At 30.6% G+C, this 16,436-nt stretch overlaps 3 protein-coding genes across 6 annotated transcripts; all 3 read right to left on the bottom strand.

Moving 5' to 3' along the window:
- Nucleotides 1-1,956: 1,956 nt before the first annotated feature.
- LOC145191809 (protoporphyrinogen oxidase-like) lies at nt 1,957-4,619 on the bottom strand. 2 transcript variants are annotated; one of them, XM_080068993.2, is made up of 4 exons: nt 4,013-4,619; nt 3,610-3,860; nt 3,030-3,177; nt 1,957-2,906 (listed from the first exon to the last, which is right to left on the bottom strand). In XM_080068993.2, exons 2-4 carry the CDS (start codon nt 3,853-3,855, stop codon nt 2,101-2,103), a joined length of 1,200 nt encoding a protein of 399 aa, XP_079925119.2. In that variant the 5' UTR covers nt 3,856-3,860; nt 4,013-4,619; the 3' UTR covers nt 1,957-2,100. The 2 variants fall into 2 exon arrangements, with proteins under 2 accessions (XP_079925119.2, XP_079925118.2); XM_080068992.2 differs by having other exon boundaries at nt 3,610-3,855.
- A 150-nt stretch (nt 4,620-4,769) lies between these two features.
- Nucleotides 4,770-9,573, bottom strand: LOC145191808 (pre-mRNA-splicing factor ATP-dependent RNA helicase DHX16-like). Its single transcript, XM_090065988.1, has 6 exons — nt 9,144-9,573; nt 8,579-8,987; nt 8,047-8,259; nt 7,590-7,812; nt 7,183-7,462; nt 4,770-6,458 (listed from the first exon to the last, which is right to left on the bottom strand). Exons 1-6 carry the CDS (start codon nt 9,512-9,514, stop codon nt 4,868-4,870), a joined length of 3,087 nt encoding a protein of 1,028 aa, XP_089922114.1. The 5' UTR covers nt 9,515-9,573; the 3' UTR covers nt 4,770-4,867.
- LOC145191393 (uncharacterized) lies at nt 9,153-16,426 on the bottom strand. Of its 3 annotated transcripts, XM_090065992.1 has the most exons (6): nt 15,302-15,350; nt 14,495-14,875; nt 11,536-11,600; nt 10,830-10,977; nt 10,048-10,602; nt 9,153-9,841 (listed from the first exon to the last, which is right to left on the bottom strand). In XM_090065992.1, exons 2-5 carry the CDS (start codon nt 14,865-14,867, stop codon nt 10,061-10,063), a joined length of 1,128 nt encoding a protein of 375 aa, XP_089922118.1. In that variant the 5' UTR covers nt 14,868-14,875; nt 15,302-15,350; the 3' UTR covers nt 9,153-9,841; nt 10,048-10,060. The 3 variants fall into 3 exon arrangements, with proteins under 3 accessions (XP_089922118.1, XP_089922120.1, XP_089922117.1); XM_090065994.1 differs by lacking the exon at nt 15,302-15,350 and adding an exon at nt 16,406-16,426 and having other exon boundaries at nt 9,153-10,602; XM_090065991.1 differs by having other exon boundaries at nt 9,153-10,602.
- Nucleotides 16,427-16,436: the final 10 nt, after the last annotated feature.

Below are 16,436 nucleotides of genomic sequence, written 5' to 3'. Positions count from 1 at the left end.
TATTCAGCAACGTTTTTGCATTGGTCGTTGGTTAGATTTTTAGCCAAACTGTCTAAACTGGAAGCCATGAATCTGAAGCTGTCAATAAACCTCAATTCTCTCCATACTTCCTTCAGTTTACCATTTTCTTTATGTTCTCTTACTTTTATTTTTTTTTGAGAAGCTGATGTATTTTTCATTGTTGTTGGGTATGCATTTTAATTTTCCACCTAATTTCTTGATGAACAAATGGCTGTCATAACCGGACAAATTGTGGAAAATGATGGGTATGAATTCTGGAATTTTATATTTTGCATTACAACTGCTGTGAGCAGCTCCTCGATACTTTCCAGTAAAATGACAGTGATCACGTACTTTGTCATCTTCGAGTTTTTCACCGCAAATATGACATTGTGTTGCAACTTTAAAATTCTTTTTATCTTTATTCATAAAAACCATCTTTTTTTAAAAATCAATCTTGTTGAAAATCTCTGTAAGGTCTTTTTCAACCATGTTTACAAATTTTTGCGCAATTTCATCATCATCGCTTTCTGCTGTGTATATAACAGGTTTTCCTTTATAAACGTTGTCCGTCCAAGCATTTGATGTAATAACAGAAGGAGCTTGGAACGTGCTTTTGGTATTGTTTGGTGTAAGACTGTTTTGAGTTGGGGACGCAAGTGTCGACAGGTTTGATGTAACTTTCAAAGTCTGCATACACCACAAACGGAACTTTCATGGACATTTTGTAGTTTTTAAACTGAATGGTTGTTCCATTTTTAGGAAGTTCGATTCGGACTGAGATGTTGTCATAGCAATAAGGTTGATGATTTTGAAGCTTTTCTTCCTGGTCATAAGCTTGGAGACAATTTCTGCAAAAATATTTTTTATGCTGACGTGCTGATACTGAAGAACAAGCAAATCGACTGAAACTTTTAATTACGCAATAATGGTCAGTGTCTTCGTTTGAAATAAGCAGCAAATCAATAGTATGCTTTCGATCTAAAAATTTAGATATTCGTCAAGGGTGCGTTTTTTTTTCATCATACCCAAAGACGTTAATGCTAATGTCTTTATTGATATATTCAAACTTGTCAATTTTATGGAGCTTGACAGGAAATTCCATTCCTTCCCATTTCAACTCTTCTGATTTTAGAATCAAGTTTTTGTCAAGACCTTGTCCTGATTTGATTGATAAACCTTGTTTTAACTTGATCGATTATGATAAAGTCTTTGGTCCAGAAAACGCTGATCCACAATAAATTTACTCCAACTTTTTAACAAATTAAAAAACAATGTACAATGATCAATGTCGAAGGAATTGAATTGCCTAATGAGGCTTTAACCAATTTTCAACTCATAAAGGCTGCTAAACAGTTAAAAATTAAAAACTTTCGAGGTGTTTTTGTCAGAGACGAGTTGCCGAAAAAGCCAAATAAAAAAGAATGCGGCATTGTTAACACTGGGGATTCAAGCAATAACGGATTTCATTGGGTATGCTAGTACAAAGTTTCATTGGCTGGTACAAAGTTTCATTGGCTGGTACAAAGACAGTGATAAAAAATTTAGCTTTGATTCTTACGCTCAACCTCCTCTTGTCGAATTGGTTGGCTATTTGAAAAGTCCCGTCTTTTACAACAGCGAAAGGGTTCAATTTGGTGACACTTCTTACTGTGGTCACTTGTGTCTTTACGTTTTAAAAAAATTGAATGAAGGAAACAACTTTCAAGACATTATTAATACCTTGTGGTGAAATTTTAAAAAACTTTATTTTTAAAATAACAAACCAACAAAATAAACAAAAAAGCCTAATTTCGAAAGTCGCACTCAGAGCCGAAGATGATAAGAGAAATTAACAGGCAGACAGGCAAGAGGACACTACAAAAACGGATCCACAAAAGATTTAAGATCATTGCGGGAAGAAAACATTTTTATTACGACAAGAAATATTACGATAAGAAACAAATAACAAGAAAATTTTATTACTTCACCACAGATTTTTTTGAAATAAAAGGTAAGTCAACAAAAAAACGCATCAAAGTTATCGACCTTAAGTATGGAAAAAATGAAAATGCGCCAGAACCGGCATTCTCTAGTAGTGTTATACAGTTAATATTTTCGTTACATTTGTTTTGATGCTAACCATTTCAACGTATCGTTTCTTGAATTTATTATCGCGTCATTGATTCCCACTCCACCCCAGGATGTACCGACAATTAATAATGGCAGATTGCTTGCTTTAAGACATTTCTTTATTTTATCTACTTTAATATCATGACCCAAATAATATTGCGGAATGCAATTTTTTTGTATTTTACATAACACCCGATGAGGAATAGAGGAAAAGCCCAAAATATCCCTAACAGTTTTAGTAGCACACTCGATTATTTTGCTCTCATCACAATTATCTGGATTCCCAAAAATCTCTTCAAACCATGCACCTCCAAGCATAACTGTCAAAGTCACAGAATTTCCAGGAAACGGATGTGGAAGAACAACCGAATCGAATGTCATACCTAATATATTAACAGGCTGGTTTGATGGAACCAAAAATCCAAATCCACTATAAGGAATTTTTTCGTTCTTATATTCTAAATTTACAACAGCTAAGGTCGCAAAACTGATTGACCCCAGTAAAGATGATAGAGTACCATTCGCCTCTTTTAATAAAGACATCAAAGAGCACGCCGGCAAAGAAGATATTACAGCGTCCGCCTCCAAAACACCTGTATTAGTATTGCAGAAAACCTTTTCGTTTGCAAAAGAAAGTTTTTGACATTTAGTGTTTAATAGTATTTGAACGCCCTGTGATTTCAAAGATTCACTCCAGTATTCCGGCAGGGCGTGCATTCCATTTTGAACAGTCCAAGTCGTCCAATGCTCTCGAATTGCTTTTGCAGCTAAATTTGACAAACTGTTCAATTTTTCTAAAGAATGAAATCGCACATAGGTTATTAGTAATGTTTTCTATTGGAAATCAAAATATGTAAAAAAAAAGGATCAATCACTAACAATGTTTTTAAAGTTAAAAATGCAAGATATTTACAAACCGGATTTAGAAAAAATCATTCCACGAACGACTGACCCATATTTCTCTTCTAAATCAAACATAAGACGAAAACAGGATTTCATGCTTAACAGCTTTGCATCACCACCAAATATACCACGGCAAAGTGATGTAGAAATATATTCTGCTATCTGCAAAATACTCATTTGTATTAACAAAAAATTAACATAACTTATAAAAAGACACAAATATCACACGCTTAGACTCCAAGTTGATTATCAGCATAGTTTTAATTGTTTATAAGCTTATAATACTTAAATAGAATGTATATTTTTTTACGGTTTAAAAGGATGTTCAATATGACATGTTAATAAAGTTTTTTAAGTAAAGGAAATAAAGAACATGATGGTAAATATGAGGAGAAATCTTAAATTAATTCATCAAATCCATGTCATTCAAAGTATAAATACAACAAGATCAAACAGAAAGTTTAACATGCTGAATTATAAGTATTTTTAAACTGATAACTCATTTAGAATTGATTTAAAAAAACAATCTATTTAAAAAAAAAAAAAAATCTCAAGACTGAGAATAATTTATAAGATTTTTACAAAAATGCTTACTTCTTTGTTAAACCTTCTCAAGAAAAAATCATAAATGGTTTCGTCTTCTGCAAGATTTTTTTCAACAAACAATTCTTTCGCTAACACTGATACAATTGACTTACTAAAAGGATCTTGACGAAAGAATAATGAGGATATTGACGAAGGAAGTGGGTTCATTTTTCCATTTGCATATATAAAGCGATGTTTTGTTATATCATTTCTTCGAATTCCTATTATTTTGCTCTCTATACCAAGCTCAGCCATCTACTCTAAAAAAGATATTGCTCAAGCAAGAAATCTGGATTGATTAAATAGCATTAAAAATGTTACAGAAATTAAATAAAGTTAAATCATAAATTTATAAAAGATGTAAAAACTAAGGAACAAAAAAAGTTCACTATTGAATTGGAAACAATCATACTAAGTTTAAGGTTTGTAAAGCAACATTGCCTTTTAATACAGCAGAGCGTGGCCCATGTTCGAAAACGCTACCGTCTTGATATGTTGTACTCTGCAGCCAACCACCAACACAACGCTCACTTTCCAACACTGTCACTTTGCAAGGAACACGAGAACACTTGAGAATTGCATGTGCTGCTGAGAGTCCTGATACCCCACTACCAAGTACTATTATGTGAAATGGATTTGTTGACAGATACGCCATCTACATTAATTTTCAGTATTTAACACTACTAAAACTTATTAGATATTATAAATTTAAAATACATACACGAAATTCATAAGGAATGGTTGGAAATAATAAAAACAGCTTTGCACCTAAAATGCTTTCATATCTGAACAAGCTTAGTGTTAAAATCTATGGATTATAAATTCAAATATAGAACCTAAGTACTTTCATTGAATAATTATAAAAAAAAATTAAAAAGCCAGAGTTTATGGGTGCAAAGACAAATTGATTGTGAGTCTTATTTCTGTACACTGAAATACATTTTATGCCGTTAAAGCAAATAAGTTTGGCTTACTAGCATGGACTTTTGTAAATTGTTGTTCTACATGTAACAAAATTGATTTTCTGTGCATTAAAAGTTTTCTTTGGTTTAAAAACAAAAACATGTGATGATAACAATTGCCCTCTAACATGACACTAATACATAAGGGAGACATCACTTTTTTGTACTAATACGCACATGAGACACCAACTCAAACAGACAAGAAAATAGTTTTCAACTTTTTTTATCATTTAAATAAAAACATTTTTTACTTTTGTTTTTTTCTAGGTACTATTTACAAAGGTAACCAGCAATTATAAATTTTATTAGAATGCCCTAGCTTCTATCCTAGAAACCCCTTTAGTCTTAGGCATCTTTTTAGCAGAGGAGTCTTCCAGTTCTTTAGATTTGTAATAGTGGGGGGCCACTTCAAGAAGCCACGAACTTTCAATTTCAATTATTGAACGCATAAATTCTTTACTTGTGAAAACTAGTTCATGATAGAGAACCCAACGAGGCTGCTCTTCAAATAAGCAGCTGTTGGGATGAATCATTACTGTTTGCTGGTGCTTTACAGTTCTATAATTACCACCTTGCCCAAACTTAGCAGTATGGTAAAAATAACCAGAGGTAATTGCTTTTCGAATGCCAACAGAGTCGTGTGCTGCTGATGTTAACTCGATCTCTATTCGCTCAACAAGCCCTTCAAGTTGCTCACGTACGTCACGAGCACGTCTCATTGAGCGAAACTGAATAAAATTTTCATAACACCATTGTGTACTGTGACCAGATTCAGCCCATTGATCATATACATTCATTAATGTCAAATGATCACCACCAGGGCGGAAAAAGTTTTTTCTTGCATTATCTGCATGCACAATTTTATCTTTGGGTCTGTAAAATATGCTGGCATTAACAGAGAGCATTGCAGATATTGTCAAAATTTGTTCAACGCACTTGTACTTTTCGGCAGCAATAATCATTTTGGCCATCATTGGATCAACTGGCAATTCAGCCATTTTGCGGCCCAATTTTGTCAACTCTCCCATATGATTTAATGCACCTAGAGCATACAGCTGTTCTAATGCAAGAATGAGCGTTTCTGCAGGAGGAGGATCCATAAAATCAAAATGAATCAAGTCGTTAATTCCCAAGCTTTTAAGCAAAAGGACCACATTTCCTAGATTGGTTCTTTGAATTTCAGGAATGGTGTTTTCCTCAAGTTCATTTTTATAAGCCCAAGCTGTGTATAAACGAAAACACTTACCTGCAGCAACACGACCTGCTCTACCTGCTCTTTGGTTAGCAGAGGCCTTTGAAATTGGAGTCACAACAAGTGATTCCATTCCTGTACGCGGATTATAACTTTTTTGCTTACAAAAACCTGGATCTATGACATAAATTATTCCATTAATAGTCAGTGATGTTTCTGCAATGTTTGTAGCAATAACAATTTTTCTTGCACCTGGTGGAGTAGGCTCAAATATTTTAGCTTGCATATCTGATGGCAAATTAGCATAGATTGGCAGAATGATCAATTCCTTTATCTTATTTCCTAACTTACGAGTTCTCTCTTGCAGCATCTCATTGCATGTTTCAATCTCTTCTTGACCACTCAAGAAAACTAACACATCACCATCTGGCTGAGTGAGATGTATTTGAAGCACAGTGACAACACAAGCATCAATATAGTCAGCTTCAGGAGCTTTGGTATAAAATATGTCTACAGGGAATCGACGCCCTGGAATACGAAATATAGGAGCATCATCAAAAAAAGAGGAAAATTTTTCAGCATCAAGTGTAGCACTGGATATGAGTAACTTTATATCATTTCGAAAACGAGCAATATCTTTGACGAGTCCAAATAGTATATCTGTATGCAACGTCCTCTCATGAGCTTCATCAATTATCATCACACTATAAACAAATTTTTTTTTGTTATTCAACAGTAATTTAAAAGATATTTATAGCAATTAAAACAAACAAACAAACAAAAAATTTCCTTTTCAAATCATCATCTTCAATCATCATCAAAATTACTAAAATTCCATAAAGCAAAATGAGTTAACAGTTTAAAACTTATAGTTTCACACACAATCAAAATCCTAACTTGTCAAAGAAGCCAGAACAGTCAAAAAAACAACTTAAGGCTGATTTGTAAAAAATTAGGACCATAGGATTATGTGAAAAATAACAGACAGTTTATTAAATTAGCGATGGCTTCATTGAATTTATAAATAACCCTGTCATTGTAGCTATTTATCTCAAGATCAATCTCAAGAGTTAGCACCCTTCAAATACCATGGCTTTATTTCAACAGAAGGAGTAGAAATTAACACTAACACCTGCATTTTGGTCCCTGGTTTTTCCAAAAGGTTTAAGCACCAGCTCACAAAACTAAGAAAACCATCCTGTTTTTCCAAGAAAATATCTTTACATGTGGACATTTGCCTACTTTCTAAACATTAACTGCCTAGACTTTTCCATTCAGTTTATCATGGAGTCTATGAAATCAGCTAAGATTTACATGAATTATAGAAAATCTAGTCCAAACCTGGACACCAAATCTTTTGTTGTATCTTAACTACTTTTGAGAAAAAATATTTTTAAGTTTATGTAGCAATATCATATAACTATCAACCTGTAGCTAGCTAAATCAGGTTCCCCAAGAAATTCTCTTAACAACATTCCATCTGTCATATATTTAACAACAGTTTTTTCTGAACAGCAATCTTCAAAGCGAATGCTATAGCCAACTTCATTTCCTAGCTTAACTCCCATTTCATCAGCAACACGTGCTGCTACACTCATAGCAGCCACACGCCTTGGTTGAGTGCACCCTATTTTTTTTCCTCCTTTAGTGTAACCAGCTTCGAGGAGGTATTGAGGGACTTGAGTTGTTTTTCCAGAACCAGTTTCTCCTGAAAATGATATATAAAAATAACTTATTAAACAGAGTACAAACCAATTGTTCTGAGAGATCTCAAAGTTTTATTGTATTTTATTGGCAATCAGTTTTAACAATTCTAACAATTTTAATTGATTAACCTTCTATAATAAGAACTTGGTGTGCTTCTATGGCTTCTAAAAGAGACTCTCGGAACTTAAAAATTGGTAAACTTCTTCGACACTCTAAGATGCTCTCTTTCTTTTTTTGTTCTACACTGACAATGAGGTCTTCTTCATTATGTTTGGTACCTGGCATACGATCAGCCATTATAAAAGCTATCTGGTCTTCATCCACAAGCAAATCATATTGTTTTTCCCTCTCCTAATTGTAACACACACAAACACCATATAAGGTTGTTACCTTACTATTATACCTTATGTAATAAAAGTTGATTCTGTTTAATTAAGAGTAAAAAATGAAAAAAAAAAAAAAAAAAAAAGCAAACTGTTGCAATCATTTTGAAAACTATATTTAGTATATGTAACTACTTTGAGAAAAGAAGCGATCAATGATTTTACATGATTGATCAGTTAACCACTTACAGCTAAAACAAACCTGGTATTTTTTTTGAGCATCTTTAGAACCAAACTTCATGACAGCATGATCAATCTTTGAGTCTTCCCAACGATGCTGCTCACTAACAAAGGTTTGAGCCTGTTGTTCTTCAACAAACGTGTCTGTGTAACCATCTTTATCACTAGGTATTACATACCTTTGCAACTTTACTTCAGCTGAAACGTTCTCATAATCTTTGGCAAGATTATAGATCTGGTAGGTAGAAAGTATAATTCAACGATATAATGGCATTAAATCTTAGATTAGCATAATCTAAAACATAAATATGATTTACAAAATCATATTTAAAATCAAAATTATATGAATCAAAAAAATATGTGTTTGCATGAGGTTAAAAAAAAATGTAAAAAATTACCAATATTTCTTTAGAAAGCACCAACTGAACTAATATCATTACACACGCACAAACACACACATACATATATGTATACATATACATAGTATAGAATATACATGTACATATATTTATAAATACTATACACACATTATCTATGTAAATTTAAGAAAAAACCTTTTTCTTATAATGTCTTTCCAACTTTTCTCTTTCAGTTAGGTCTGTTTCCTCAAACATTTTTTCATCATCTTCTATATCTTCTCTAAGTGCCTCAACCTTTTCGAGCTTTCGTTTTTTTACATAGGCTTTTCTAGCTTGATCTCTAAGCTCTGGGATAATCTTTCTTCTATCTTCCTCTTCAAGCTGCAATCGCTTCTTTGCCTCCTCAAATGCTTTTTTGTCAGATTTTTCAACAAGTTTCCTGGTTTGATCTTTATCTTTTTTTCTTAGTCTTTCAGCAAACTGGTCTCTTTCTTCAATATCTCTGGCTCTAATAACTTCCTCATTGTCACTTGAATCTGAATCCTTCTTTTTATCAGATTTAATAGACTCATTCTCAGAAGAGCTTGATTCAGAAAAGCGCTTTCTGAAAAAAATTACACACAGTACAACTTTGATAAAACACACAAGAAGTATTTTCATTATCTACTTAATATCTTTGCAAACTAATTACCAATTTTCTTAAATCAATTAATTACCAAAACTCAACTCTACATACATACAGTGCTGAAATTTAACATACCTTACATTCTTTTTCTTGTTCTTTGAAATCGAGTTTGTCTTTAATAAAGGAGCAGTTTCTTCTTCGCTTTCTGATAGCATTTTATAGCTTGCATTTTTCTTTTGCTGCTCTAGAGCTAATTTTTCTTTTAACCTATTAGAACTTTCTTTATTGCTTTTCCGTGGAATCTTATTCCACAGCTCTCTAGCAGCAGCAGTGAATGCATTTTGGTTATCACCTATTACATCACTGATTTTTTCAATGTAACTTTCAACATTATCTGTTTTTTTTGCCAATCCAATTAAAAAGTTTACGACATGCTTGTCAGACATGTCTAGTGTTTCATACAGCTTGTCAGAGACCCACATTTGTAGATCAACATCATCAGACATTTTTTTTTTAATTTAAATGGCAACTAGATGAGATATATTGTCTTATAAAAATTATAGCTAAAGGAATATTTTAATGCAATCTTAAAATGACCATCACCAATAATAAATATAACTAAATACTAATAAAAAAAATAACTGATGACCATATAACAGATGAATTCAATTATTTAAAGATTCAAATTCTAACCCAACAATCAGATATAAATGCAATACTATTATTTACAATTACTTTACTATTTGATCAGTAAATAACTAAAACATACATTTAGGGACTGGGTTATAGAAGAAAAATATTTCAAGATGAATTTAGTCATTTTTTTTAGTTATCTAAAATAAAAACAAAGTTAAAAAAACTAAAGTTCAAAGTTATAAAACTTTAAACTTTTTAAAAATACACTGATCAACTTTTAATTTATTAAATGCTTGATTAAAAAAAATTGTACAAAACTAAAATAAATACTAAATAATACACTATTAACTAAACAGTTAAAGAACACTAACTGAGTCTTAAATCAACTAACAAATTTACTAACTTTGTAAATAAAACTAGTTTGAAACATTTTCAGAATGCTTTGCTGATTGTTCAATTTTTACTGCAATACCCATTAAACCTCTTTCTATTGTTTTAGCTTCTGTTTTTTCCCCAATAGTTAAATCAATTTGATTGTTTAGAATCTCAACATTTGATTTGATAATGCAGGAATTTTTAGAAACATCGCTCAGTGGTTGTTTAGAATCAAATACAAAAGTGTCAATCAATTTATCTTCTATATTATACTCAATTTTCTTTTTTCTCTTGTTATCAGCCAATTTTTCAGTTTTGTCTTTTGTGCAATCTAAAACAAATGGTGATTCCAGAGCTTTTGAATCAGAATGACTGTGATTGGTATAAAAATTGTCACTAACTTCTGCTGCTTGAAAGTACTTTTTTATTTTTTTCTTCGGTGAATGCAAATCAAATAGTTTTTTCTTAGCTAAATTTGAATTATATGCACCAATTTCACGTTTTCGAAGTCTCATAGGGGATTTTGGTTTAAAGAAGGCAAGTAATTTCTCCTGATGTGCACTTGGTGACTTCAACTTTACCCCTAGAAAAAAAAAATTAAAACTAATAGGTGTTGCAGCAAAATATGCACAACTCTAAAAATGTCTACATGATGTTAAATATAAAAAAAATAACTCAAAGATTATGAATAAACATATATTGGCATAACATAACCAACATGAGTAAGCATAAAATATATGCAAATTTTGCTGCAACACCCATTATGAAATTCATAAAAAATTAATTAGAAATTAGCACTAATGAAAACACCTAGATAAGACATCTCTTGCTGCTGAAGTTCCTGAGCAGTAATTCTATCAAGTTCTTCTTGCCTCAGTATTTCTTCATGTTCCTGCTGCTGAAGTTTTTGTATATACTCAATGTTGGCTTGCATAACTTTTTCACTTTCCTCTTGTAGCTAAAAAAAAATCAATAAAGTCAGCAAAGAAAAAACAAATAACTTTTTAAATTCTTTTCAATGTAATCTCAAAAACAAAAGAAAAAAAAAAAAAAAAAAAAAAAAAACATTTTTCAGTAAAATAACATTTAGATAAACTTTCAAAGTAGATAGTTATCTATTTATCATGCATTACATATTAAATGAATTTACATAGCTATTTTTTAATGACTTTCATTTCAGCTGATTTTAAAAAAACCAAATTTGGATTTTTTCTCTAAAGATTTAAGGTTATACTTAACAAATGAAATAACTTAAAAGTTATAAATCTTTAAACTCAATTTTTTGATTGCATTCTAATGTCATTAATTTCTGTATAGCTAAATATTTTTTATTACTGTTTAGAATAAAAGGAATGTTTTTAATGAAATATTGATAAAGCATTTTGAGATTTTCAGGTAATCTGCTGTAAACTTTACAACAATCACTTTACAATAAAAAATTAAGAAAAAGAAAACTTGAAATATTTAGTAGTAAAAAATTCAACAAAATGTATTATTATAATAAACTGCTACTAACTTTCTTTACTTCTTCTTCATATTCTTTTCGAACTTCTCCAGTTGAACTAATTATATGCACTGGCGCTAAAAAGATTTTAAATACAATAAATACAACTTAAAATCAATGTAAACAGTACATTTATTAAAAAACAGCAACTTTGATTTGAATTTATTTTTATCTTTATTTTATGATTTTTTGTTTTGCTTGCATCAAGTTGTCACAGCAACTAAACTTTTCTTGAACTTTTTTAAAATAAAACCACAACTATTATTTGTCTATTTTTATTATTTGTCTATTTTTATTTCTTGAATTTTTTCTGATATGATTACACTGGGAAACTTTCCCTTTCAAATGCCCCATCAAGTTTTCCACAACTTTCAGCTTAATAGCTACTATTTTCATAGCCACTGTCAACTTATTTTATGAAAGATTATTACTTGATTTCGTCTTTTCTTTATGTTCCATTAGACTATTGCTTAGTAATGCTCAACTTAGTAATGCTCAATTCTGATTTGTTTACAGGGTTTACATGTTTAAACATAAGCACCTTGATTCTGTTCATATCATGTAACTGCATCTCATGAGTAACAAGTAATGCAGGATCAGGTCGGAATAGAGGTAGAGAACTTTGCTGTTGATATCACATATGGCCCGAGAAGGCAGTAACCCCAACTTGATGTTCCGGAGAAACCCTCTGGAGGGAGTGATATATACACACCCCTGATATCAAAAATGCAAAAATTAAAATGAAACTATTTTGTCTGAGAAAAAAAAAATCATTTTTTAATTCTCAATTTTTAACACATTCTGTTTGAATGATAGCATCATATACTTTGGATTTATTACAGTATAAGTAATTTTTTCTATTGAATTATGAAATTTTGATTTGATAATAGAAATATGACTTATAAAGCTTTTTGTCTGCAAAAGATTTATTTTTTTTAAATTCACATTTAATTACACAAATTTAATAACTTCTTAATTTTGCATTTTTATGGCAAAAGTAATTTCCATCAAACTTTCAAATGGAACTTTAACTTATATCAACCATAAGTATTTTTGTTGCGGTGGTGATTAGTAGAATTTTCAAAACTGTGTTTTTGTTGAATTTCTGGGAAACCGCTGTTGCTCATTTAGTTTGCACATCAAGTGACAACAAAACTCACTAGTTTGAAAATGCCAAATACAATAAAATCACATGAAGTCTACAGGAAGACTGTGTTTATGCTTTGAAAAAGTGTAGTTGCAGTCTTAAACCATTTCTAATTGAAAGAATCAAAGAGCATTATTCGTGTCAAATTAACTTTCATGATGCAAGAGTGCCTGAAGGCATTTGTGACAGTTTCAGAATTAGTCATTAAAGAAAGCACAATGGAGGGAATATCAGTCTTCCAACTCTTTTTCAGTTTTCCACAATAGTCATTCACCCTACTACAAGGTATCAGATTTGTGATTGCCTGATCTGCAAAATTGGCCATACAAAGCTGAATGAAAAACACCCCTTGGAAAATTTGAACACTTCTCAATCTGCAAAAGTTGAAAGACAATGCTCATTTTGCTTGACAGTAATTAAAAAAAGATTGACACAAAATTGCACTCAATATACCTTCAGAGAAAACATGCTCCAACTTGCTTCAGCAGACCCCACAGTAGGTGAACAAATTGCATCTTCAGTTATCACTTCTAAAGATGCTTCACCATATGGCACTATCAAAGTCACACAGGTAAAAGGTGGAAGACCTCTTCCTCTTACACAAGGTAATGCTTTAAGCTAACATTACTCTGAAATATTTTATGAGATGGATTTGAGAAAAATAGAAAACATTTTATTTTTGCTTAAATACAAGTTATTTGTTTTAAGATTGAAAATAAAAGAATTACTTATTTATTATTTCAAACTCTTAGTTTTAGAAAATACAAATAATATCTTAGATATGTCCACTATTTATTACAAAAATACTTCAATGTAATTCAAGGTCCTTTTTGGTAATAAACCAAAGCTAAGAGCAGAGGATTTAGTGCAACTTCAGTCAAACACAGGGTTGTCTAATTCAGGCATTAAAAAACTTGCCATCACTCTGAATCAAATTAAAAAATCACCAATTGACCATTAAAACTAGTGAGTTTTGTTGTCACTTGATGTGCAAACTAAATAAGCAACAGCGGTTTCCCAGAATTCAATAAAAACACAGTTTTGAAAATTCTACTAACCACCACCACATCAAAAATGGTTTCATTCAGCTTTGTATGGCCAATACAAAGCTGAATGAAACCATTTTTGATGTGGTTTCATTCAGCTTTGTATTGGCCATATTTTCTAGTGTATGCCATAACTGGAACTTTAAAGAGCCAATAAGTCTTCAAGAGGTGTCAAATCAAAATTTCACACCTCTTGAAGACTTATTGGCTCTTTAAAGTTCCAGTTATGGCATACACTAGAGTTTGGTAGCCACATGAACAGATTGCTTCTTCAAAATTTATTTACAAGCTTAGACATAAGTTCAGAGTCAAGATGTTAGAAATTAACCCTGAAATCATGGAAAATTAACTTTCAGATAAGTTTCATTGTCTTGAACTTTGCACCTTTCTCAAATTGAGTTATGGATTAAAATCTTAAAGTTGATCTTCTTTATCAATTTTCTGTCACCAGAATTCTTCCATTTTCTTAGCAGCTTTTGAAACTCTTGATGTTTGCAAGGTTCCTATATAACTGACACTAATTTTAATCAAATCATGCAAAATAAATTGTACATGAAAGATAGAACTTATCAAATTCAAATGTATCTTTCAGTAATTAACACTAAAGTTTAATAAATAACACTAAAAATTAAAAAAATTTAAACCATGCAAGTATAAACAAAAAAGTATATATATATATATATATATATATATATATATATATATATATATATATATATATATATATATATATATATATATATATATATATACATATATATATATATAATATATATACCATTATATTCATCAAAGCTAGAGTCAAGGTCATCCAACCCATCTAATCTTCTTTTTACTCTCTCAGGAAACAGTTTTTTTATTAGATTCCAACGCTCAGTATGCACCAAAGTGTTTGCTTTTGTGTTCTTACGTGCCCAAACAGATATACGAAAGCGACACATGGGACATGTTAAACTGGTACTATAAACATGCTTTTGAAAGCAATCCATACAGAGTTCATGCTTGCAAGGCATTTGAACTGGTTCAATAAGAATTTGTAAGCAAATGGGGCATAGGAAATCTGTAAAAGATTCATCTTCTTTAACTTTTTTGGTTATTCCTGTCTTAGCTTTGTGCTTGGAGTCTGTATTTTGTTGAACATGTTTCTCCATTTATTTATCTATAGTACAATAAGATATGCTTACATAATTATTATGCTTTTTTTGCCTAATCATTTTATAACTCAATCAAATAAAAATGTAAACCACAAAAAAATATTAAAACACTAAAGTATTTAGTATTGGTACTGGAGTTACCCAAGCTGATGCAGATATTACAAAATCTAGTTCATCATCTAGCAATAATATTTTGCGATGCTACATTAGAATGAAAACTAAGCAAAAATTAATAAATTATGACAATTATAGTTTTGAGAAAGGTTTTTGTTCATTATCTGAAAAAATTATAATAAATTAATTGGAAAAAAATTACTATTTTTCAAACTTAAAATTTTTTTAGGAGATTGTTGGTTGTCATTAACTGCACAGGCTAGGCAGTTCTTAGCAGAACTGTAATGATGCTAATAGATAGATGCCTAGATCATCACCTTTTAATGGTTCATTGCACCATTTCTGTTTTTACAGTATTCAGCTAAAGTATAAACAAATTAATTCCCAATTCTCTGATAGTAAATTAAAAGCATTTAAACATCACTTCTGATATTTGTATTAGAAAAATATAGTGCTATCACTCTTTAGTAACCTAGTTACAAAATATCAAACAATATTTAGCAGAGACTTCTAAAAACAAAGTCAGTTGATCCATAACATTCTTTTGCAATCATTTTGGTACTCAGTTTAGAGATCCCAAGTTTCCTACTAATAAGACTAGTTTATTCAACCAGTGCTGATTCTACTTCCTCTTTTTTTAAACTTTTGTAAAAATTCCTTAAGATTATTACAATTATATTGAGTAAATTCAAAAAAATCTTGTTCAAAGTTTACAAAAGTTTAAAAAATATATGATTATTGCAACCATTCTTTCTTTTGCAAATATTTACTAAAACACATTAGGTGGATCATACTACTCTACCAATACTCATACTATTACCAGCTGATTAATTGTTTAATTAGTTGTTTAATACTTAATTTAGTGGGAAAAAACATTTCTAAGCTATTCAGGATTCACTTTTCACAAAGTGCAACCCATTTTCAAAGGTCTGCTAAATATTGTTATATAAAACTATAATTAAAAGTTTCTTAAGAGTATATAAAGAATTTTATGTATGTATGTATGTATGTATGTATGTATGTATGTATGTATGTATGTATGTATGTATGTATGTATGTATGTATGTATGTATGTATGTATGTATGTATGTATGTATGTATGTATGTATGTATGTATGTGTGTATGCATGTATGTATGTATGTATTTGAAATTTATATGAGGTTATGTAGGAGAAGTAGGTTCAATAATGATTTGATTCTACATACACACATACACACATACACACATACAAACATACATACATACATACATACATACATACATACATACATACATACATACATACATACATACATACATACATACATACATACATACATACATACATACATACATACATACATACATACATACATACATACATACATACATACATACACATATAGACACACACACACATTTTTATTTAATCTATGTATACCCTTTTGATTAAAGGTCTTGGCGATATTTTT

This window comes from Hydra viridissima, unplaced genomic scaffold, assembly GCF_058129835.1.
Source record: "Hydra viridissima isolate aposymbiotic clone 2 unplaced genomic scaffold, HvirCarnegie_v1 scaffold_11, whole genome shotgun sequence".
NCBI classification, from domain to species: Eukaryota; Metazoa; Cnidaria; class Hydrozoa; order Anthoathecata; family Hydridae; genus Hydra; species Hydra viridissima.
Note: the sequence above shows the minus strand (reverse complement) of the source record. Positions and strands in the feature narration are given on the sequence as shown.

Excerpts from the sequence above, each read along its gene's own strand:
- LOC145191809 (XM_080068992.2), bottom strand. The coding sequence starts at position 4,255 with ATGGCGTATCTGTCAACAAATCCATTTCACATAATAGTACTTGGTAGT. Across the intron at positions 3,856-4,012 it reads CTTTACAAACCTTAAACTTA|ATGGCTGAGCTTGGTATAGA; the intron begins GTATGATTGTTT and ends TTTTTAGAGTAG. Across the intron at positions 2,907-3,029 it reads AATGATTTTTTCTAAATCCG|AAAAATTGAACAGTTTGTCA; the intron begins GTTTGTAAATAT and ends TTCATTCTTTAG.
- LOC145191808 (XM_090065988.1), bottom strand. The coding sequence starts at position 9,514 with ATGTCTGATGATGTTGATCTACAAATGTGGGTCTCTGACAAGCTGTAT. Across the intron at positions 8,988-9,143 it reads AACAAGAAAAAGAATGTAAG|AAAGCGCTTTTCTGAATCAA; the intron begins GTATGTTAAATT and ends AATTTTTTTCAG. Across the intron at positions 6,459-7,182 it reads CCTGATTTAGCTAGCTACAG|TGTGATGATAATTGATGAAG; the intron begins GTTGATAGTTAT and ends ATTTGTTTATAG.
- LOC145191393 (XM_090065994.1), bottom strand. The coding sequence starts at position 14,867 with ATGGAGAAACATGTTCAACAAAATACAGACTCCAAGCACAAAGCTAAG. Across the intron at positions 11,601-14,494 it reads TAGCTTTGATGAATATAATG|CGCCAGTGCATATAATTAGT; the intron begins GTATATATATTA and ends AAATCTTTTTAG. Across the intron at positions 10,978-11,535 it reads ATGAAGAAGAAGTAAAGAAA|CTACAAGAGGAAAGTGAAAA; the intron begins GTTAGTAGCAGT and ends ATTTTTTTTTAG.